Source organism: Ovis canadensis, chromosome 5 (genome assembly GCF_042477335.2).
Source record: "Ovis canadensis isolate MfBH-ARS-UI-01 breed Bighorn chromosome 5, ARS-UI_OviCan_v2, whole genome shotgun sequence".
Classification (NCBI taxonomy): domain Eukaryota; kingdom Metazoa; phylum Chordata; class Mammalia; order Artiodactyla; family Bovidae; genus Ovis; species Ovis canadensis.
The window spans coordinates 71,592,949-71,617,563 of record NC_091249.1 but is presented as its reverse complement, the minus strand read 5'-3'; the positions used below and the strand labels follow the sequence as shown (position 1 = coordinate 71,617,563).

Sequence of the window (24,615 nt, the reverse complement as noted above, 5' to 3'; positions counted from 1 at the left end):
AGCAAAGGGAATTTAGAGGGCAAACAAGTCATAAAGCAGTTTTATTAAAATAAATACGGTTGTGTTACCAAAGGCCGAGGCTCTAAGAGAGAGAACATGAACAATGCCGACACGTGAATTCACACTCTCAGTTTGACTCCAAGGCTAGGATGATGATAAAATGACAGTTTAACCTCAGGGGAATGGACTAGTTAAAGAGTGGAAACCTTTGGAGTGATGGGATATTACTCATTTTTCCAGAAAGACAAATCATCCCATTGACATTTGCAGAAAATATTGCAGATAGAGCAGGGTCACACGTGCTGGACTTTATTGAATGTTTACCATCTGTCACACATGATAAGAACTGCGTTTCCTCCTCACATAATCCCAGCTATTTCCCTTAGCACCTGAGTGACCCTGCGCAGGTTATGGAATACCTGTGTCTTCCTTTGTCGCATGGGATAATAGTCGTGTTTACTTCCTAAGTTATGTGTGTGTATTTTTTGAGCGGATATTATCAGATATGTTGTGTTATAATTCAGTTATCACATTTCACCCTCACTACCATTCTCTGAGGTGGGCACTGTCATTACCCACATTTTACAAATGCGGAAACCGAGGCTCAGTGAGATAAAGCAGTTCACTCAGAGTCACGTGCTTGTTGGTGACGGAGCTGGGTCTTCAAGTCCCCTTCCCTCTCCTCCCAAGTCTGTGCTCTTTTTTCACATGTTTTCCCGTTTTATTGAGATACAATTGATGTATAACAGTGTGTTCATTTTGTGTGTGCAGCATAATGATTTGATAGATGTATAAATTGTGAAATGATTATCACAGTAAGTTTTGTCAATAGCCATCACCTCACAGAGTTACAAAGATTTTGCTCTTGTGAGGAAAGTGAAAGTGACAGTCTGTCAGTCTTGTCCAACTTTTTGCGACCCCGTGGACTGTACAGTCCATGGAATTCTCCAGGCCAGAATACGGGAGTGGGTAGCCTATCCCTTCACCAGGGATCTTCCCAACCCAGGGATTGAACCCAGGTCTCCCGCTTTGTGGGCAGATTCTTTACCAGCTGAGCCACAAGGAAAGCCCTGAAGATGTAGATACTGGGGATTGAACCCAGGGCCTCATGCATGCTAAGCGTGCGCTCTACCACTGAACTATACCCCCAGCTGCTGTGACGAGAACTGTTAAGATATACTCTTTTTGCAATCTTCAAATATTGTTAAGAGGACTGTTAACTATAATCACCATGCTATGCATTACATCCTCAGAATTTACCGTGTAACTGGAAGTTTGTACCTTTTAACCACCTTAACCATCTCCTCTGGTAACCATTCTGCCTCTGGTAACCACCAATCCATTCCCTATATCTATGAGCTCTATTTTTTTTTTTAATTCCACATGTAAGTGTGATCATACAGTGTTTGTCTTCATCTGGCTTATTTCACTTGGCATAATGTTGCAAATGACAGAATTTCCTTCCTTTCTATGGCTGAATATTTCATTGTGTGTGTATAGGAGGTGATATATCACATTTTCTGTATCTATTTATTCATCAGTGGGCATTTAGGTTGTTTACATGTTTTGCAGAGCCAGTGCTATACTTAAAACATGTGAATGTCTGAAAAATACTGAAAACCATAGGCAGAGGAAGAGACAATGTCAGAATTTTTCTTCATACTATTATGCAAATTTCAAATGAACAAATGAAGTGTGTGTGTGTGTTGGGGGAGTGGGGGATATGCCCCTATCCTTCCCCCAAAATGCCTGCATTTCCACTGCAGGGAAATGAAACTAAAATATTAGACACAGCCCACTTCTGGTGAGTAGAAATTATCTGAAAGATTTGTAAAGCACTGATAGGAAAAAACATGGAGATATGTAGGTCATTTTGACTGGACTCCAATCATAGGGGCCAAAAGGATGTAACTGTGGGGGCCTATGGTGGAGAGGAAAGAACACAGGTGGGGTCTCTCTGCTGGATGACCTTTTTGGGCCTGCATTTGTGCATCTATAAAATGAGCAGATTATGGATAACATGAAAGAGCTAAGGTCCTTTCAAAATAGTCGAGACTAATCAGGAAAGGAATCTGCTCTAGCTCTTCTGGACCCTTCCCTGATCACCAAGTTGCATGACACTGTTCCCTTCATTCCATGTACTCTATCCACATCGCCCTGTGGTGCTTTAATCACAGGACTCTGTACTTATGAAGAAAGTGAAAGTCTGAAACTTATGTCTGAAGTTATGTTATTTGTTTGTTTGCTTGTTTCTTGCCGGCTGTCCCTGCTCTAATGAAATGTATGCTTCCATGTCTGCTTCAGGGACCCACTAAGTAAGGGATCCCCAGTGTTTACAGTGCTGCCTGACATGTGGGAGACATGTCCTACTTGTTGAGTGAATTATCATGATTGTTTTTAAAACATTCCCCAGAACCCCATGGCATAAGTACAATATAGTAGTGATTGAGGCGGGCCACCCCAGGCTTGGGTGGAGGAAACATTTCCACCAGATCTGTCTTTCTTGGACCAGCACTGAGCCATGAAGCCATGGTATTTTCCTGTGTGTCTCCTCTGTGGACACTGATCTGCTGCTCAGGGTGTGCAAGCACACAAGGGATTGCTGTGAGACGTGAAATCCACCCACCCAGTTCCCCAGGGTTTCATTCTCTCCCTCAGAGGCAGCCTGCTGCTACAGTGAAGCCCACAGTCATAGAGGGGATGAAGCAGGAGCAGAGGACAGGCCTCTGAGGGTCAAGTCTGCAGGGTGGCAGGCCTGGGATGCTTGCTTTGGGCAGAGTCAGCTCCAGAAAGGAGTTTCCACCCTTAGAACAGCCCTTTAGACTGCAAAGCAGTCCTCACTGAGAGCCTGGGACAAAGCCAGCATCTGATTACTATTCTGATTTCACTGAGAAAGAACACAAGTTCTATGTAATTCATTTGCTCCCAGTGACACAGCTAGAGGAGGAGCCAACATGGGAACTCCCATCTTCTCTAAGGCTGTGATCAAGGTGGTGCTTTCTTACTCCACGGCACTCTGTTGCCTCCAGGGTGCTCTCAAAAAACCAGCCAACCTTCTCTCTCCTCAGGCTAGTACTCTAGAGTTTGCAGGCTCAGGGCCCACACTGGGCATCCAGTACTTCTTGCTTTCTGCAAATTTAGTTTTGTTTTCAGGAAACCTAAGTAACTAAAAGCAACAAATGAAAAGAGAAAAGCTTTTATTACTTCCCCAGGTTGTATAAAATCTCCCTTAGGCTGTGCTGTGCTTAGTTGCTCAGTTGTGTCCAACTCTTTAGGATCCCATGGAATGCAGCCCGCCAGGCTCCTCGGTCCTCTAGGATTCTCCAGGCAAGAATACTGGAATAGGTTGTCATGCACTCCTACAGGGGATCTTCCCAACCCAGGGATCAAACCCAGGTCTCCCGCATTGCATGTGGATCCTACCAACTGAGCCACCAGGGAAGCCCAAGGATACTGGTGTGGGTAGCCTATCCCTTCTCCAGGGGATCTTCCCAACCCAGGAATCAAACTGGGAACTCCTGCTTTGCAGGAGGATTCTTTACCAGTTGAGCTACCAGAGAAGCCCTTATGAGCCCCATTCCTATGGTGGCAGCCTCTCCCTCTTCACATCTCCTTTTGGAGAATTACTTCGTGCCCATGAAAACCCCTGCCAGCCCACTGTGCGTTTAGGTCTCTGGCTACATCTGATGCAGATATTCCAAGCTGAACCTTTTGCTGGCTTGTCTTGTCTTGATAACCTCTCAACCCTCCTTACCTTTGATAGGCAGTCCAACGTTTAATCCTAGATTTCACATTAAAGCTCAAATATCACCCTCTTTATCTTAGCAGAATTTACAGTGGCATTTTTCAAAGGCAACACTAGAATTAGGACAAAAGAAGAAAATATAATGGGAAGCCTGGAAAGCTAGTCATGAATTTTCTTCCTTCTGTCACCGTGGAAGCAGGATTAAATTTCCCTAATTATTATTATTTTTTTAATAAAACCCCTGGGGTAAAAGTGATATAAGAAGTCTTTTATTCAAATCTCTGTTCAGTGCTCACCCTCTGGCCCTGTCCCACCCTACCCCCTATAACTTCTTTGTATACATTAAGCAGTGTTTTCCAAGTTAAGATGAGATGTCACCAAGAAATTCAGGACCTCTTGAGGAAACCCAATTTTATCTTTGAACATCTCTATTAGGAAAATAGTTGCTAAGGTCTTATAATGTAATAGTAGCACTTATCTTAGCACCATAATATGGTATTTAGATTTATGTTGTTCATGGTATTAGTATACATTGCATGACAAAAGATTAATGTGCAAAATGCTCATCAAATTAATATTTAATATCTACCATGTATTAATAGTTATTAATTGCCCATGTGTTCTAGCCTATCCAAATACTTTGCTGGATTATGGAAGTCAGTCCTTTCAACAATCATATGAGAAAGATATCACCAATCTTAGTTTACACATGAGTAAACTGAGGCTGAGTCTGGGGCCCCAGCTTGCCAAAGCTTTCAGAACCAACTAGGAGATCTGAGATCTGCCCTGACCTGGCTCGTGGCCCAGCCTTCTTTATGTTGTGCTACTGTAGAGCCTGTTCCACACTTTTCTCATCAGAAATTCAGATGTAATAAATACTATCTATATCATAGAGTTGCCTAGGATGTTAAGTGTATTGATAGGTGTAAAGCCTTTAAAAAAGTGCCTAATTCATACATAGTAAGTTAAGCCTCCGATAAATGCCTACTATTTTTGGTGATGGAGCTGAAATTTTTGTCCATATAACATTTCCACAAGTAAAAATTCATTCTCTCTTCAATAAACTAATTAATTTTTACCTTTTGAAGTATTATCTTCACATTTTTTCATATTACTCAGGGGTAGTTCTTCATCTTTTTGTATACTCATTTTCATGATTTACATTAAGATATTAAAATCTATTTCTTAGTGGTACAATCTAAGCTATAAATAATTTTCAGAAAATGTTTTTACTACAAAATTTTTATTGGCTCTTTTTTTCCTCCCAGATGTCAGTCACATTCTTTGTATCTCCTTCATAGTGAAACTCTTTTCAAGTTAAAAAAAAAAAAAAAGACTGTACCTAGAAATACTGCCAAAAATGACAGTTGCCAAGACAACCAAATAAGTAGACATTAAAAAGTGCCAAAAGTAATTCAATGTTTTTTCTTTTTTTTTTTGAATACTCTGCTGTGATGGGAAAAAATGCCAGTGTGTGTTCCTATTTGTTTTGTCTTCATGCTAGAGTATATTTTCCATACACCTGTGTTTTCACTTTTTTTTTTCTTTTTCATTCATCTCCTCTCCAGTCTACACATAAAAGATTATTGTTTATAACTTGAGAGAAATTACAGAATCACAGACTGGTACAATCTAATACACCTGCAGAGAACTTCACATAATAATTTCAGATCATGAGTATTTCCTCTTATATCCAATATAATATTACCTTACATTTTACAGTACTTTTCAGTTTAAGCTACTTTCCCATTCATTATCTAATTTAATCCTAAAAATATCTCTTTTACAGGTATTTTTTTTAAGTGTAATCAAAGATCCTCAGGATAAAGCAACTTTCTTAGAGAGAGTAGATGGTGAAATCCAAATACAAACCCAGAATTCATTACCCTTTATCCATCTTTACTACAGCTTTTCATTGTTTTAAGAAGAGCTGCTAAAATTCCCCTAGTAAGTCATTACCTATCTGCTCTTAAGGTCACAATACTGTTCCAAATGCCTAAGGAACGTAAATACATCCTGCTGAAATTGGAGATGATAGTTTCCTATCACTTGAGTTAATTTCCCCAAGGTAAATTAGATGGAAAGTAAATTATCAGAGATTCTAACTCAGTGAAAAATAAGGCCCCCCTTTTCAAAACTTACATTATATAAAAGAAGAATCAGCAAGCATTTTCCGTGAAGTACAAAATAGTAAATATTTTAGGTTTTGTGGGCCAGAGAGGTTCTGTGAAACTACTCAAGTTCATTGTGGCATGAAAGCAGCAATGGGCAACATGGAAATGGATGGGCCTGGCTATGTTCCAATAAAACTTTATTCACAAAGGGGGAGGGGGTGGGAAAGATTTGGCTCATGGGGTACTGTTTGCTCACTCATAGTCTAGAAAGTCCTTCTTCACTTCATTGAAAAAAAAATGGAAAGATTTAGGCTGTCATTACTGAAGCATTGGGAGAAATATCAAAAAGAACACAGGCAGACATTATATGTTGGGGGTATTTTTCTTTTATTGTTTTATACAGGGAAGGGATGGATGAGGGCTGCTCTGGGTACCAGTGCAAGCCCATGTTCTCTAAAACGTGTGACAGGATATATTATTCCTGCCTCTAGTTACGAGGCTAGCCGGGGAAACATATTGGCTTACGTTCTTTAATTTCACACATGCTCTTTGTCTTCTGTGTTGTGCTGACAACCACTGGGTAGACAAAGATGAACAAGGCTCACTGGCAGCCTTCTAGGAGTTTTCAATCAAGGTGGGGTAGGAGAGGAGATGGTGAAGACAGACAAGTGTGCCAAAAAAAAAAAAAGAAAACAGCATAAAGACAAATGTGGAAGAGACCAGCAAGGAGGTGTTAGCAAACTGCACAGAGAAGAAAAATGCAGGAGAAATGAACTTGGTCCTGGGAGATCAGGGTGATATGACCAGAGAGCGTAGCATCTAGCTAGGTCAGGAGGAATGAGAGGATCCCAAAAGGAGCTGAGGAAAGGGCAGATCAGGAAGAAGAAACTTAGGCAGGCATGAAAGTGTAGAGATTCAGGGTGTGTGTAGAAAACAGAATACAGCCCTATGGCTGAGATGTCGAATGAGGAGTTAAAATGGGGCCTGAAAGTCCAACCAAGTCTTCTGAGAGCTGAAAGGGGCAGCTGAAGTGTTGGGATTCTATCCCCCAACAGGAAGAAGCCCTGGCACATAGATCATAACAAGATTTTGCTAAGAGAATGTCAGCAGCAGTGTGACGAAAGCTCGATTCGTTAAATGAACCTCCAAGAACTCTGAAGTAATGCTGTCCAAAAGAAATATAATGCAAGCCACATATGTGATTTTAAAACTTCTTGTAACTACAATTTAAAAAAGTAAATATAAGCCAAATTAATTGTAATAGTATACTTTATTTTACCTAATTTATCCAAAATACTATATATAGTTTTGGACTTTCCCGGCAGTCCATTGTTTAAGACTTCACATTTCTAATGCAGGGAGCATGGGTCTGATCCCTGCTTGAGGAAGATCCCACATGCCACAAGGCCAAAAAACTTCAAAATATTATGGTTTCAACCAATGTAAAAATTATTAATGATATATTAATGTTTACCTCATACTAAGTCTTAGAAATGGGATGAGTATTCTATATCTGTGGCCAGGCTCAGTTCAGACTTTCCAGTATCACAAATGCTCGCTGTGGCGATGGCCACCGTGAGGGACAGCGCTGCTCTAGGACGTACGCACTAACAGACACTGGGGAGGGGACCTGGGCTGGCCTGGAGGCAAGACCCGAGAACAGTCTTGGGGAAGCCTGACTCTTTATTTCGCCAAATCTCCTTGTGTCCTGAATCCTTTTAGAATAACCTACATGGGAATAGTTGTTGTACCTTTAAAATCAAATATTCATAGAATGCCATGTGGACTTAGAAAATTCTGTTCTAGCTAAAGGTAAGTAAACCATTAAGGTAAGTAAAATCTCAGACACTTTACTTCATAATTACAATTGTTTCAATAAGGAATTTGGATCTTACAATATTTTAGCTGGAAAGGCTCAGCAATTATTTTACAAATTGTTCTAATTTTACAAATGGCAAAGACTCAGTATCACTCACCTAGATATTACTCCCGGCGCTGCCCAGTTTTTCCCTTTTTCTAGGTTACTGCCTGTGTGTGTATGTGTGCAAAAGACTGAGACAGAGGAACAAAGACAGGCAGCAGAGATGACAGGAGGAGGAGGACAGTACAGGAGCCTAGTGAGGCTTTTTTAAGCTACAGATGCCAGGCCACGCACTTACCTACTAAATCAGAGACCAACTCCCAGCCAAATTAAGGCAGTGCGATTGCTATAAAGACCTGTATTACCATTGGAAATAGTACAAAACACAGGAGAATTTTTCTTTTCTCCTTGCAAGTAAAAAGATTAGAAGCAATACGTTATTAAATTCCTCAGAGTGTTGACATAGGTGGGGGAGAGAGGGAGATAAGAGGTATTGAAGAATGCAGACAGACACCCATGTAGCCGAAATAACAGCCACTGACCTCCTGTAACAGAGAAGTCCTTGCACTGCAGGGGTTTTTACTGGTGTGTGTGTATCTGTAAAAATTTGGGGGGTGGAACCAAGTTGCTATGGTAAGGAAGGTGAAGTTGAGCACATATCAACCATCTTCATTCCTCACTTCCCTCTTAGCAGCAGTTATCTTCTCTTCAAAAAAAAAAAGGAGAAGAAAAAGAAAGGGAAATGTTTTATGCTATCACTTTAGGCACCAGTTTTTTAGTCTGATCAAAATATTGAACTATGGACTATCCTGGGTGTCCTAGGACATGCACAGTTATCAGTTTAGACCTCACTAGGGATGTGTCGGAGAAGGCAATGGCACCCCACTCCAGTGTTCTTGCCTGGAGAATCCCAGGGACGGGGGAGCCTGGTGGGCTGCCGTCTATGGGGTCGCACAGAGTCGGACATGACTGAAGCGACTCAGAAGCAGCAGCAGGGATGTATAGTCTAGAATGATCTCCAGATGATCTATTTTGAACTCCTCACCAAGATGAAAAACATTAGAGCACAATTTCCTAATTTTAATGTGTATGTCAGTTACCTGGGGATGCATTAAACTGCAGGTTATCATTCATAGGTCTGGGATGGATCCCCTGCATTTCTGATAAGCCTCTGGGTGATGCCTGTGCTGCTTGCCTGAAGACCACACAAAAGAGTAAAGCCCCAGAACATCAAATATTTGTCTGAACAAAGTATTGGAAGCATCCTTGGGTATTTCCTCCTTTCACATAATGTGAAAGTTAAAGTGGCACAGCCTTGTACAACTCTTTGCGGCCCCATGGACTGTGCAGTCCATGGAATTCTCCAGACCAGAATACTGGAGTGGGTAGCCTTTCCCTTCTCCAGGGGATCTTCCCAACCCAGAGATCAAACCCAGGTCTCCTGCATTGCCTGCCGAGTTTTTATCAGCTGAGCCACAGGGGAAGCCCAAGAATACCGGAGTAGCCTATCCCTTCTCCAGGGGATCTTCCCAACCCAGAGATCAAACCCAGGTCTCCTGCATTGCCTGCCGAGTTTTTATCAGCTGAGCCACAGGGGAAGCCCAAGAATACTGGAGTAGCCTATCCCTTCTCCAGGGGATCTTCCCAACCCAGGAATCAAACTGGGGTCTCCTGCATTTAGGCGGATTCTTTACCAGCTGAGCTACCAGGGAAGCCCTCACATGCTGTCCTCCCTGCATAAAAAGGCCTGTGGGTTTCCGCGGGCACCCTCCCTCCTACCACTGCGGGCTAGAATTTGAAAAGAGATGAAGCATTAGGAGATCCCAGGGATCTGAGCTGCCAAGCCTGCCTAGGAGCACATCTTTCTCATGAGGCTCACCTCCCTTCCTCCTTTCGCCTCTCAGGTATCTAAACTCGAACGAGAGAAGACTCAAGAAGCCAAGAGGATCCGCGAGCTGGAGCAGCGCAAGCACACGGTCCTGGTGACGGAACTCAAAGCCAAGCTCCACGAGGAGAAGATGAAGGAGCTGCAGGCCGTGCGGGAGAATCTCATCAAGCAGCACGAGCAGGAAATGGCCCGGACAGTGAAGGTGCGGGATGGCGAGATCCAGAGGCTCAAGTCAGCGCTGTGCGCGCTCCGGGACGGCAGCAGCGACAAAGTAAGGACAGCGCTCACCATCGAGGCCCGTGAGGAGGCCCGGAAACTGTTCGATGCCGAGCGCCTTAAGCTCTTACAGGAGATTGCGGACCTGAAAACGGCCAAGAAGCAGGTGGATGAGGCGCTGAGCAACATGATCCAAGCGGATAAAATCAAGGCTGGGGACCTCAGGAGTGAGCATCAGTCCCACCAGGAAGCCATCTCCAAGATCAAGTGGGAGTCGGAACGGGATATTCGGAGGCTGGTTAGTAACCCAGGGCAGAACCGTTCTCTTTCCAGGCTTCAGACAGCCTGGGGCTTGCTTTTTCAGGTGTTTTTTCGTGAGTGGATTACAAGCAGTGCCCCTCTTCTGTCTAGTGCTGTTCAAAATATAATATAAGTCGATAGGCAAATAGATGCACCCAGGCCAAAATTGGCATTGTAAAAGGTAAAAGATTTTGGAGTCATCTTTCTCATAAAGATTGGAAATTTCTAGCCTCACACGTATGGCAAGGTATTTATTTAATGGCTCGTTTCCTTGGGTGTATATAAAAATTTTCTGAATGATATACTCTTCCAACATCAGCATGTTTTGTAGGCTTTCCATTTGTAAAATGTTTTTACAGGGGCGGGGGGATTTTCTTTGGCTTTCAAGCTGTCTGAAAATGGCAGCCACTGGGAACATACTGAGGAATTCACGTGTTTTCTCCCCAGGAACCATGTCTGAAAGCAAGAAGCAGAGCTATAAAACCCCTAGTCATTTTACAAATAGATCTTCTTCCCCAGAGTAAATGAAGGCAATTCAAAATAAGGACCATTGTAATTCTTAAATTGGTTGTCATTCCTACCTAGCTTACTTGCTATTACCAATTTCTAAGACTTACTTCAACCCCTACTGAGTTGAAGCTTTTTTTTAATATGTATGACCAAAAGCCACATCGGTCTTTTCACTGTGCTTAAAAGTAAATAGAATTACTGTGTGAAAGCTATAATGTTGCAGATTGACCTTGTCTTAGAAGAAGTGTTTATTTGCATCTGTATTCAGAATGTTTAGCACCAGTTATAGCTGGGTTATATATTATCAAATTAACTATCACCTATTCAAGTATATTTTGTGCTTCTCTAAAAATATTTTCTTAGAAAAGAACTTAAAAAACACTTTCCTTCTTGTATCTATTGAGTCTAACCATTTATATTCTGAGAATTCTAATTATGTCCCTTGGACGATATCGCTAGGATTTCAATTTTATGTAAAAAGTTGTTATCAGAGGACATATTAGACAAAATTAAACATGTAATTTTCTTTGTACTGAAATACAGTGTGACTGTAAATGTTGCCTTTGCCAAACTTTGCAAATTTTTTTATCTGCAATTCGTGCTATTGTATTGGTTGACAATAAAGACCAAACGCAGTGCAGAAATATTGGTCTCTGCCCTGCCTTTGGTTTTTAAAACACCAATGGCTGTTGAAGAAAGAATCAGGATGTGAACTCTGGAGTCAGCAGGTAGGTAAATGAAATTAAATATTTTTTAAAATATTTAAAATTAAATATTTTACATTAAATATTTTTGTTTGTCAATGGTTTCAGTGTAAGTCTACTAGTATATCCACCCATCCATGGTTATAATTTTTTTCATGACTTCTTTTCACTGGCACATTGCAGAGACAGGCATGGTATCTCTCTGAGTAACAGTGTAAAATCTAGTTTCTCTGAATCTTAGTTCAAAAATTTAGTGCAAACAGAAAAATGGGAAACTTTTTCAGTAATACAGATGTGCTTGTCTTCATTTTTTCCTTCTAATCTTGTTCTTACCCCAACACCCAGTTCCATTTGTGGAACAGAAAGGGAGATAAATGGGAGTGATCCTGTGTCGAAAATTTCCCCAGGGAATTCTGATATGTACCCTCTCCCTACTTAAGAACTAGGAATTTGGAAGATTTTCAGTATTCTGAAACCAGAGTCCATGCTTATAACCAGTATGCAGTTGAGACTCCTTGACACTAGTTACTTGATAGTCTACAGAAAACCACTTTGAGAAAATGCTGCAAGGATAATCTTGGCATAAGTATGGCACAGTGCCTAATCGCATGGGCTCGAAGGTCATAAGTCTGTATTTTAAATCAGGCTTCATCATTTATTAGCCATATGACCATGATCAAGCTCTTTACCCTTTGGGTCCTCAGTCATCACCTGTGAAGCGGTGATAACAGAACTACATAATAGGATTGTATCAAAATGAGATAAGATATGTAAGACCCTGAATGCATTGAATGTATTAAAAGATCAATAAATTTCAGTTATGATGATGAGAATGATCATATGGGTGTGACGAGATGATTTCCCACCAGGTTTATTTATGTAGGGTACCTCAAAACCAACTAGGAACATGCAGATCTGGAGCTCTGGTAAACTGTAAATAAACCATGGGTAACAGATCTAACAAATGAACATGCTTCTTAGATAAGAATAATACTAGACTCATCTCCTACAAGGAGACAAAAATAAAGACAATGCTTTTACTCCCAAATTAACAGGACAGTGTTTGATTACTTGCCAAGTTATCAGATGATATCCCAGGACCATGACCTCCCCAAAATGACCTAAAATTTAATCGTGTGACTTGGAGGCGTAGCTCACAAATAGTTACATGTGGGGAAATGCGATTATATAACACAATTTCTGTCTCAAATATGGTCAAAAATGTATTTTGGTCTTAGGAACACAGCAAAGAAATATTTATACAAAGTGATTTGTTATGTGTAAGGAGACACTCTTATAAAGAGGAGAACAGCATAATATTATTTATATTAAATGTGTCTACTTGCCTACTCTATTTCCATTTTTAATATTCTCATAAAATATAATGAAATGAGAAGAAAGGCTTTACCCAAAGGCTATGCTTTCTTCGAAGATTGTTTATAGACAATAATTTCACTAGCCCTCACTCAGGGGGCAGAAAGTTTTTAGTCTGGTGGAAATCTGATCAACGGGTACCAAATACTTTTGGCCTTTAGTTGAGAAGTATTTCTGAGACCATGCTCAGACTTAACAATAAATATATCCCACCGATACAGGTGGGAAAACAGTGGTTAATATTGCCAGGTATTTTCCATTCCTGTTCTTGTCCAAACCATGATTTTCTGATGGTAGTAATAAAATGGTTGCTAAGAACTGGCTCCTCTTGAAAATGGATAGGAATGAAAGGAGCTATATAATATGAACCATGGAAGGACAAATTCACCACCTGAATGCAAACATACTGGCCTTAGAAAATGATGAGGCTACTAGAAATACTGAAGCTTCTTCAGTTGCAAATGACCTGCTTATTGTTGTTACTGCTTTTTAAAAGGAATTCAAAGATCGTTCCCCCAAATAGGAAGTAACATCACACATTGTCCTGGGAGACATTGTAGTGGAATATTTAATATCTGTCTTTAATTAACACTAATAACCTGTCTTCGAGTTAACTTTTGCTTTCTATATCCAACCACTCAGACTATTTCAAACAACATGCTGAATCACAGCATCTACACAGAATATACTAGAGAGAAAAATATTACCCTCCTTGACACCAGTTTTGCCTTATTCCTGAATTAAATATACTTGTATTCATGATTCTTTTTTCCTGTTTCAATGAGCAGAAAGAAGCTAAGCTCATACCATTGTGAAGATGCATTTTTTTTGCAGCATTGTTAAATAAAATATCCTGGGTGTCATTTAATTCAGATGGATGAGATCAAAGCCAAGGACAGGATCATCTTTTCTCTGGAAAAGGAACTGGAGACCCAAACAGGCTATGTACAGAAGCTCCAGCTCCAGAAGGAGGCTTTGGATGAACAGCTCTTTCTGGTCAAGGAGGCTGAATGTAACATGAGCAGTCCGAAACGAGAAATCCCAGGAAGGGCAGGAGACGGCTCTGAACACTGCAGCAGTCCAGTAAGTCTATTCAAATTGAAGTTAAAGACTCAGGAGTCATCTTTTATTTAGTACCTAAGTTTTACTTTTCACTTAAGCTCTTTTCCTGTTTACTACAGAGAAATCAATTCTATCTCCTGCTGTAAAACCAGGGAGTATCTTGGGAGCAGGGTTTTCTATACTCATAGACAACAAAGTGATCTGAACTGCTATTAGCTGATCACAAGAGAATTACAGATCTTTTAAAATTCTTCATAGAATTTTTCTAGCCAAATGATACCTGTCCGACATCAGTGTATTTTAAGAATTGTCAATTAGATGAAAATACTTTGCCTCTTGCCAAGACTGGGAATTTTCCTTTGTATGAACAATTGAGTTGGAAACTGGTAAAAATGGTTATCATGTACAGGGGTCAAAATGTGTAACTGTGTAAAAGACTAAATCATGTGTAACCAGCATCTGAAAACTTCAAGTCTGGTTGAGTTTGATATTTATTTTCCTGTATTTTCATCATTTTATATGAGAAAGTATTTTTAGAAATGTAGTGATAGAAATCAGCTTGTATATAGTTTACTTTCATATCTATATCAAAGTATTTATCTGCTAAAAGGATGGCAACGTATTATTTAGGAACAAAGATAGATTTCAAAGTATTGCTAATACTTAGAACTCAGTAATGAATAATTTATGGATATATATATATATATATCTCCTGGTAGGTGGGAAAAAGAATACTGAACTAGATTTTAGCAGATGTAAGTTTTAGTTCTATCACTGAAACCTACCTGCAGTGTAGCAAAATTGTCAAGAGAATATGTTCTGAAGTCATACCCTTTAGTTTAAATTCTGGATCTGCCAATTGTTGTGTGACTTTAGCAGATCCTTTGACAGCTCAGAGTTCGCTCGTCTGTAAAACAGAGGCAATAGTGGTACTGCGCAGAGCTAGTCTGAGGTTAGGAGAAAAGATATGCAAAATACTGAGCATGGAGTCTGGTGCATAGCATCCAATATATGCTAGTTATTGAGCTACTGTTAGAGGTCTTGAACAACTTAGACCTCCCTAAATCTTCTCAGTTCTGCAAAATCTTCCAGGATACTATGAATCCAGAGATATAATGTGTGTGGAACTGCTTTGTCAACAGTAGAGCACTGTCAACATGTAAGATGATAATGGACATGTAAGTGTGTAATGGTCCTGTGGACTCTAGAGCACAGAATTAGTCTATGATTGCTATGTGTGAAGTGATTCCATGTCTGTTACACCAGTGTGGAAGCCAGCTGATCTGGGCAAAATCTACCAGCAAAGTCTGTCCATTAATCTACTGTGTCTCATACATGGAGGTAATGCACCAGCCTTCTGAATCTGACCTTTTTCTCCAAAGGTATGCAGGAATTTGCAGATCCCATCCCCACCTCCTATTATAGACTCTCTTTGGCTAAATGTAGTGACAGGACACCTCTCTAACCTGTGGGAAGCACTGTGCAGCCATGCCATAAGGGATGCTCCTTGGGCCTCATGTAATCACAGCATGACCCTGATCTCACAGCTCACAGGTCTCATAGACTGATCCAGCTTTCTACCACTTCCTTTGTCAGGAGTCAGGGCCCCAGGGAGTATCTGCCACATAGAATTCATTTGCAGTTTCAACCAGGCGTGATCTTAAACCCAAGCAGTGAATCTGGGGGTTTGGAATAAGGTAAATATTTACTCTCTTCTGAATAAGAGGACATTTTACTCTCAACTCATAAGCCAGATGAAAGGAACTAAGCCTGTTACTTTTAAGAGCAGTACTCTGAAACTTTGTGAAAAGTTTTGTTAAAGAAATTCCCATTTTAATTTTCTTGGGTAGGATTTGCGAAGAAATCAAAAGAGAATAGCCGAGTTGAACGCCACGATAAGAAAATTAGAAGACAGGAATACCTTGCTTGGAGATGAACGAAATGAATTGGTGAGTTCTAAGCAGATTTTTTTTCAAATTTTATTATTTTTTAGGCATTTTGTTATAGTAGTATGTCCACGTTCATTCATTCAGTCATGTCCAACTCTTTGCGACCCCATAGCCTATAGCCCACCAGGTTGCTCTGTCCATAGAATTTTCCAGGCAAGAAGTCTGGAGTGGGTTGCCATTTCCTACTCCACGGGATCTCCCTGACCCAGGGGTCAAATCCTTGTCTCCTGCACTGGCAGGTGGATTCTTTACCACTGAGTCACCTGGAAAGCCCCTATAGTAGTATATATGATGTCATAGTACAGAATAGTAAAGAAAAGTGCACAAATAATGAAGGTACAATTCAATAAATATGCCCAATGTGTAGTACTCATGTGACTACTAGCCTGATGAGTTAGGTGGAAGACTACCAGCATCTCCGAACTTCGCCTTCTTGAGACCTCTCTCGATCACCATCCTCGATTACCATCCTTCTAAAGTTAACCTTGGTACTGAATTCTCTTACTATAGATGTCTATCGCCATTTTAAAAATGTGTTGTAGGAAATTCCCTGGAGTTCCAGGGCTTAGGACTCGATGCTTTTACGGCCAGGGCCCAAGTTCAATCTTTGATCAGGAAACTAAGATACCACAAGCTGTGCAGTGTGTCCAATAACCACCAAAAAAAATGTGTTGTAAATGGAATCATACAATAATTATCCTTTTGTGTCTGGCTTTTTGCTCAGTGTTACATTGATGAGAGTCATTCATTGTGTTGCATATAGAATTCATTCATGTTCACAACTTCATCTTATTCGTCCCTGGTGGCTCAGAGGTTAAAGCATCTGCCTGGAATGCTGGAGACCCAGGTTCGATCCCTGGGTTGGGAAGATCCCCTGGAGAAGGAAATGGCAACCCACTCCAGTACTCTTGCCTGGAGAATCCCATGGAGGGAGGAGCCTGGTAGGCTACAGGCCATGGGGTTGCCAAGAGTCGGACATGACTGAGCGACTTCACTTCACTTCACTTCTTCATTATAGAAGTATATGGTATATATATATATATTTTATTATAAAAACATATGGTACAATATGTATATACAATTACATATGGTAAGTATATGTATATATTTATTCATCTATTGTTAATGGATGTATCTGTTGTTCTGTGATAGTTTGAAGTTGTTAATGGTTCTACTACATCATGTCCTGGTGAGAAAATATGTTCATGTCTGGGGGGACTATACCAAGGGGCAGAATTACTGGATCATAGAGTATACATGGAGTCAGTGTCAGCACTTGTTACCGAGCAGTTTTCCACAGTTGTTATGACAATTAAACTCCCTCCAATAATATATGAATTGCATTTTCTCCTTGTCTTCATAAACATGTAAAGATAATATTATAGATCATTTTAGTCATTTTGGTGGGTATGAGGTGTATTCTTATTATAAAATTTTCATTTTTATTTTCCTTCTTACTAATGAGGCAGAGTAACTTTCCAAATATCTAGTGGCCTTTTTGATATCCTGTGCGATTTGCCCTTTGTCTTTTGCCCGTTTTCTTTTGTGCTACTTTCATTTGCTTATTGGTAGTAGGAATTGTTTACATAATTTTTAGATGTTTATGTTTAAAACATCCTGTCATAGAGTTTACACTTTTTTTGGTGGCTGTTGCTATAATGCGGTTATTTTCAGACTCTAAACAGAGGGACACATTGTCTTATGTCTTCCCAGTTAAAGCGTGTGCGGGAAACCGAAAAACAATGTAAACCTCTTCTGGAAAGGAACAAGTGCCTCGCCAAGAGAAATGATGAACTGATGGTGTCTTTGCAGCGCATGGAAGAGAAACTAAAAGCCGTTACCAAGGAAAATTCAGAAATGGTGTGTATCACACACTCTGCAAAAGGGCAGCTTCCTTGTTTTTATTATGCCACTAAGCTGACTTCCTGGTCTTCCCCAGTTTATGTTTAAAATATTATACAGTGCTGTTTGTGAAAGCTTAGATTTTTCCTTTATAAGAAGGAAGGAAGAACCCATAAGGAAGAAATCAAGAGCAGGCTGCTGGCTCTGAATTTTATGGAGTTTCTAAATTTTGCAGAACGATAGGAGGACTTCCAGGAATCTGCACACTCTCCAAAAGCTCCAAAATAGAGAAGCAGAGTTCCAACCTGTCTCCTCAACCATGGAAGCCTGCTTCCAGGATGAACAACAAAGCCCTCCTACAGCACAGGGGACTATATTCAATATCCTGTGATATCACAATTATCCTATGATAAACCAGAATGGAAAAGAATATGAAAAAAGAATACATATGTATACATATGTATAACTGAGTTACTTTGCTCTACAGAAGAAATTAACACATCATAAATCAAATATAATTCACTAAAATTTTTTAAAAATAAATATTTTAAAAAGAAGCCCCCTTCCAAGAGTTTTACTAATGTGTTCTTTACAGAACAGTATAGTAAGTACCCACATCTTCTAAGATCTTGCATAATAACTAGAAATAGATGCCATCATTTGCCTTATATAGAGAGGTGATGTGCTAATGTGCTCTCTCACAGACTTCTAGTCCAGCTGTAGAGATCTTCAGACATTCCCAATGATTTCCACCTATTATAGCAGACAAAATATACGTGAAGATATTAGTTGGTGTGTGTGTCTTTGTATTGAAGCTAGGCAGTTTTCACGTTTAGCTGGAACCTCATAAAATTTCTACAAACATTTTATATTAACCACTGAAGTTTGGGATTTTTAAAGTCTCCACCTATACTTTCTTTTTTTTCAACTCAGAGAGAAAAAATCACATCCCATCCACCCTTGAAGAAATTAAAATCTCTAAATGACCTCGATCAAGCTAATGAAGAACAAGAGACAGAGTTTCTAAAACTTCAGGTCATTGAGCAACAGAACATTATTGATGAGCTCACAAGGGTAGGTCTTGGTTAATCTGTAAACTCTAAGCTGTTCTCAAGGACAAGTAGGCAAGAAATCAGCATACGCTAGAAGCACTTAATAATTTTGAATTAGCCCCAAAGGTCCAAGTTCATGTGATCAATATGTAAATAGGTTCAAAAGACTATTCCAAAACTCCTTTATATCCTTTAACTGTTTTCTATCTTTTCAGTTATAATCCTTTGTTAACTAATTTGATAACTCAAATAATAGCTACAGAGCACATTAAAAGAATTCCCAAATGTATTATATATGAGTAGGTTGATGGTGTGATATATCTTGTAATTTACCTTCTAGTATCAAGATTCTGAGTCTCAGAGATTAAATATTTTGCCTACAATAACAGGACTATAGGCCTCTTATTTCCCAACACCTGATTCAGTGTCTGGTAGATATTTGTCAAATGAACAGCAATGTCACAATGACATGACAGCTGAAATTCCAGTCCAGATGTTCTGAGGACTTCAGTACCTGCTGAAGTAGGTCAAGCAGTTGTTACTCCCATCTGCATCTGGCTGAGACCTATGTTACGTTAAAGTCACTCAGTCATGTCCAACTCTAATTCTCCAGGCTAGAATAGTGAAGTGGGTAGCCTTTCCCTTCTCCAGGGGGGTCTTCCCAATGTAGGGATTGAACCCAGGTCTGCTGCATTGCAGGCAGATTCTTTACAAGCTGAGCCACAAGGGAAGCCTGTGTTACCAACAGCTTGGACTAAGACCTGTATCTGCATTTGGGTTTTCCCCTTTGCCTCTCTGTCTTTATTCTGCAAGTGACATCTGTGATCACCCTAACTTCATGACCAAGCCAAGGCTTACAGAGATGTGATGGGAGAACTTCAGACAGTATTCTCCAGAGTAGTGTGAACAACATGATTTACTGCTATTGAGGACAAAAAGGATTATAAATTCTGCTTATATTTATGGTTCACCTTTTAAAAATTTTCTATATTGAGTGTATGTTATAATGCATATGCGACATTAAGGAGAGTCATCTAAGTATAAATTTTTAAAGTTTTGAATATATTGAGATTGGATGATCAAATTATTTTTGTTTATAAAGGTGGGGAAAAATTAACACCACTGGCTTAATCTAGGTTATTTGTTAAACATGCCCTTTAAATCTCTATGCCCCTCACTTCAGTTCCACATCCTTAAGAACTCATAAATCTCACAGATTCACTAGTCTAAGAATTTGCTTGACTTTGAGTATCCTCAGTTTAAGCTAAGTTTCTTACAGAATTTTGAGATGTTGAGGCATTTCTACCAGACTTTCAGACAGACATAAGTGTTACTTATTTCTTCTACTTTTGAATTTGTACAGTAACCATATGGAATACTTAGAAGGTGGACACCAAATTCCCAGAGTATCTCCTTTCACAAAAAGAATGAATTAAGAAATCAGTCATTATATCTGGGCTTCCTTGATAGCTCAGTTGGTAAAGAATCCACCTGTAATGCGGGAGACCCCATTTGATTCCTGGTTCAGGAAGATCTACTGAAGAAGGGATAGGCTAACCACTCCAGTATTCCTGGGCTTCCCTTGTTGCTTAGCTGGTAAAGAATCAGCCTGCAATGTGGGAGACCTGGGTTCAAACCCTGGGTTGGGAAGATCCTTTAGAGGAAGGCAAGGCTACCCATGCTAGTATTCTGGCCTGGAGGGATCTGAGGAAACTGAAGAATCCTACTTTAGGAGAAAAATGAATAGCTATTTTGTACTTCATTTCAAGTATAAAATAAAGGATGCCAATTAGGAGCACAGTGTACTTCCTGACTGTGAGGCTCTCAGATCCACACAGATTATCATGAAAAGTTGTAAAATATTCTTCCTTTGAAAATACTTAAGTATCAAATCCAAAATTGCCCAATTTTACAAAACATAATCTTATTTTAAATAGAAATATGTCATGCCTCATGGAAAAAAAACAACTCTGGCTTTCAAAACAAAACAAAACAAAAACCTATAGGGAAATATGTACCAACTCAAGATCTAAAAAGCTTTTCATCTCTTTTCCAGGACCGGGAAAAGCTCATTCGTAGAAGAAAGCATAGAAGAAGTTCCAAGCCAATTAAGGTAATGAGGAAACTAGGTTATCAGGCTTTTACCATACACAAGCATAGCCAGAGGAGTGAGGCTTGCCAAGGCATCTTCCTGCAAAGACATGATATATCAGATATTCCTGAACTGTAGCAGAGCATGGGGTTTATTTGCCAGAAGAAAATCTTTCCTCTTGATAGTTCTTAGAAGTCCAAAAGTGATTGTGTTGTTGAAAAAAATAATTGTGTTGTGGATTTTAAGCTGAAAGTGTTTGCTTTAGTACAGGTTTTCTGAGTGGAGAACCCACTAGATTTGACATAGAAAGGGTTATCTGTTCTCTGACAAGCTGGAGAGTCACGCTTCAAGAACATGCATGACATATGATTTGATGTCTCCCATGAATAATATTAGCATCTGATACCCATCCTATAATTGATTAAATTATATTTTCTTTATTCACTTGGACAATATTATTGATAATGCCAATTCTAATATCTGTATAGCCTCTTAAAATCCACAAAGTTTTGCTATTTAATTTGTCAATTTGTTTGATTTTTTTAAACAATTGCCTCATTTGATAACGCACATTGAGGTACAAAAAAATGGGGGCTTGAATCTACTACCAGTGAAATGTACAAATGTTTCCTTACTTTCTAGAAAGATAGAATGACAAGATGTATCCAAAGCCCAAATACATGTTTATTTCTTTAATCATAAAGTCTTCTAAGAAAATTAATTATAGACTTTGCAAAATATATGTAGTAGATATTAATCACATTATTTATACTTTAAAAAATACAAAATAGTAATTAAGTAAAAATTATAAAGCCACTTAAAATGATGCCATTGAATAATGAAGATATGGGAAAATGTTTATAATATTTAAAAACACAAAAAACAGTTGCCTCGTTTAATTTGAATGTGGAATTAAGATGATAGGATTTGATAATCCCCTTCTCATAGATACCTGAACTTTCAGAACTTCTTGATTATAGCTTAAATACCCAACAGAAGAAATCACATAAAATCAGCATGATATACAATATAACATAAGAGAGGATCCAAGGTTTTTATAAAGAGAGCCAAATATTAATCTTCCTCCAAAGTATCAAAGTAAAATAACATAGAAGAAACATTTATTGGAATTATTGTGTTCATGCTTAATATGTTTATTTTATCAAAGAAACATTAAAGGAGCTATGTGTTCCCTGTTCATTTGCATGTCTGCAGTTGACAGTGTGTTGGTAATGTGTCAACTTTCCCCACTTAAGTTTTTTTGGTAAATGTGTGCTGTCCCTCCATTAGAGGCCTATTTTGGACCCATTTATTGGCTATGATGAGGACTCCATGGATTCAGAAACATCATCAATGGCCTCATTTAGAACAGACCGAACACCAGCTACTCCTGATGACGACTTGGATGAGGTAAGCTTTTTTACTTTTCTCATCTTTTCTGATATCGTTACATCTTTCCTTGAAGGGAGAGAAAAAGCATTTCACTTTTCATCTCCTTTATGAAAAGCACGTACTCTCATAACAGTGACCAGTTTTGAGATCTTGCCTGGCTTTATTACCTCTTGGAAAAGAGCTACACTTAAGTTATGTAGCCCTTGTAGAAACTTCCTCTGAAGTTCAGCTCTGTAGCTTGAAGATTTTTTTCAAGATATATATAATTACTCTCCCAAATTCTTCATCCAGAGAAAGTGTGAACCAAATGACAAGCTTAGAAGAACAAGCTTTTTTTTCTGATTTGTTTTTATTTTTTTATTTAAACTTTTTATTTTATATTGGGATATAGCTCATTAATAATGTTGTAATAGTTTTAGGTGGACAGCAAAGGGACTCAGCCATATTTTCATATATATATATATGTACCTGTTCTCCCCCAAACTCCTCTTCCATCCAGGCAGAGTTCTGTGTACTATGTAGTAGGTCCTTGTTGGTTATATTTTCATATATATATATATGTACCTGTTCTCCCCCAAACTCCTCTTCCATCCAGGCAGAGTTCTGTGTACTATGTAGTAGGTCCTTGTTGGTTATATTTTCATATATATATATATGTACCTGTTCTCCCCCAAACTCCTCTTCCATCCAGGCAGAGTTCTGTGTACTATGTAGTAGGTCCTTGTTGGTTATCCATGAACATCCCAAACTCCCTAACTATTCCTTTCCCTCTCCCTTCCCTCCAACAACCGTAAGAAGAACAAACTTTTGAATTTAAGTCTAAGACAGTGTTTAGCACAGTGTGCTCTGTAGGCCACCTTCAGCAGAACTATCTAGGGTGTTCAGTTACTGTGGAAGTTCCTGGACCACACAACTCTTGACTCAGGATCTTGAGGATGGAATCCCCAAACCTCTCTGATAATTGTGTTACGTTCTCAAGTTTGAGACCTAAAGCTGTAAAACTATGTTTTTGTAATTTACCTGGGGAAGAAGTTGTTAGATATGAATATATTGCAAGGAACTGAGACTAAAATTCTGATTAATATCTCCTCAAATTTGCATCCAAAATCTGGGTATAAGTCCAAAATTTTCTGTAATCCAATCCCAAATGGGCAATAATCAGAAATATAAAAATAAGTAAATGCTTCTTTTATTTATAAATACTTAAATATTTCTGCAATTTGCATCTTAAAAGTGTTATAGTGTTTGTGCCTGTAACATCCTTTAAAATTAAGAATAAAATTACATAGAATCCAAAATTATGCAAACTTTTATTTCTCTTTAAACAATTTGCATGGACACAGGACGTGAAAATAACATAATTATTTTTTGGCTTTTTTTTTAACCTCAAGAGTTTGGCAGCTGAAGAATCTGAGCTGAGATTCCGACAATTAACAAAAGAATACCAGGCTCTCCAAAGAGCATATGCCCTCCTGCAGGAGCAGACTGGAGGCATCATTGATGCTGAAAGAGAAGCAAAGGTTAGTATACATCTGCGCCAGTGCCCTGAATGGGCTTGCAACAGCCGTAGCATAAAAGTGCCACAGACATAAAAGTATCAGTAGGATAGCTTTCCTTGTACCCTTCTCTCCTATGCAGCTTTTGAACTGCTTTATCTTTTATGTCAACAAACGTTGGCTCTAGAAACATTAGAACCAGCTTAGATCAATGCTTTTGTTCCTTTACAGACATTTGAGTGCCTAGTTCTCATTTATGCTATTTGAAAGCTTACACTTTCAAAGTTAGACAGTGTTGAATTTTGATAATCCATTTTTGTTTAGTTTCTTGCTTGAAAAATAAATTCATCTTTCAAAAGCAATGGTTAGCCAGTTCCTTTTCTTAGTTCATAAGTGCCCAGCATTACATTGACAGCTTACTGAGAATTATCACTGATAATATCTCACTTAACCCTTGTGCCAGCCCTCTATGGTAGGTATTTTATAATAGAGGAATTTGAGGCTCAAAGAGGTTAATTGAATTGCTCAAGATCACACAGCTAATAAATGGAAAACTGTTGATTCCAAGTCATATTTTACTAGGTCAGTAATTTTTTTTCCATTATCTTGCAACTGCCTCACATAAGTCTATTAAAACACACACACACACACACACACACACACACACAGTACTAATACTTGACATTTACTGAGTCCTTGCTGTATTTCAAGCATTGTTCTGAGTATTTTGTACACATTATCTTATATAATCCTAAAACAACTCTATAAGTTAGATGCTATTATTAACTCCTTTCTAGAGGGGAGGAAATAGTAGCTTAGTAGAAGTTAAATGTAGCTTAGTTATGTTAAGGCCAGGATATGTAGCTTATAGGAAAGCTAGGATACGAACCTAGTCCTCCTGAGTTCAGTCATCACCACCATGCCATAACTGCCTCACATGTTAGTTTACATGGGTCAAAAATGAATGTGACCATCCAGTGATTTTATCTTATTTCCTTATTAGAAGGTCTACAGTGTA

General features: G+C 39.0%; 1 protein-coding gene and 2 non-coding genes across 4 annotated transcripts in view; 2 read left to right on the top strand and 1 right to left on the bottom strand.

Annotated features, from left to right (window-relative positions):
* JAKMIP2 (janus kinase and microtubule interacting protein 2) overlaps window positions 1-24,615 on the top strand; it is a 199,880-nt gene that overhangs the window by 131,564 nt on the left and 43,701 nt on the right. For both annotated transcript variants that reach the window (XM_069592359.1, XM_069592358.1), the window contains exons 3-10: window positions 9,625-10,122; window positions 13,586-13,795; window positions 15,625-15,723; window positions 17,437-17,583; window positions 18,499-18,639; window positions 20,674-20,730; window positions 22,000-22,119; window positions 23,493-23,621. In XM_069592359.1, coding sequence (XP_069448460.1) covers window positions 9,625-10,122; window positions 13,586-13,795; window positions 15,625-15,723; window positions 17,437-17,583; window positions 18,499-18,639; window positions 20,674-20,730; window positions 22,000-22,119; window positions 23,493-23,621 — 1,401 coding nt within the window. The remainder of the gene's footprint in view (window positions 1-9,624; window positions 10,123-13,585; window positions 13,796-15,624; window positions 15,724-17,436; window positions 17,584-18,498; window positions 18,640-20,673; window positions 20,731-21,999; window positions 22,120-23,492; window positions 23,622-24,615) is intronic.
* Window positions 1,078-1,149, bottom strand: TRNAA-AGC (transfer RNA alanine (anticodon AGC)). The gene has a single exon. It is a non-coding gene; the product is annotated as a tRNA-Ala (tRNA).
* TRNAS-GGA (transfer RNA serine (anticodon GGA)) lies at window positions 16,520-16,591 on the top strand. The gene has a single exon. It is a non-coding gene; the product is annotated as a tRNA-Ser (tRNA).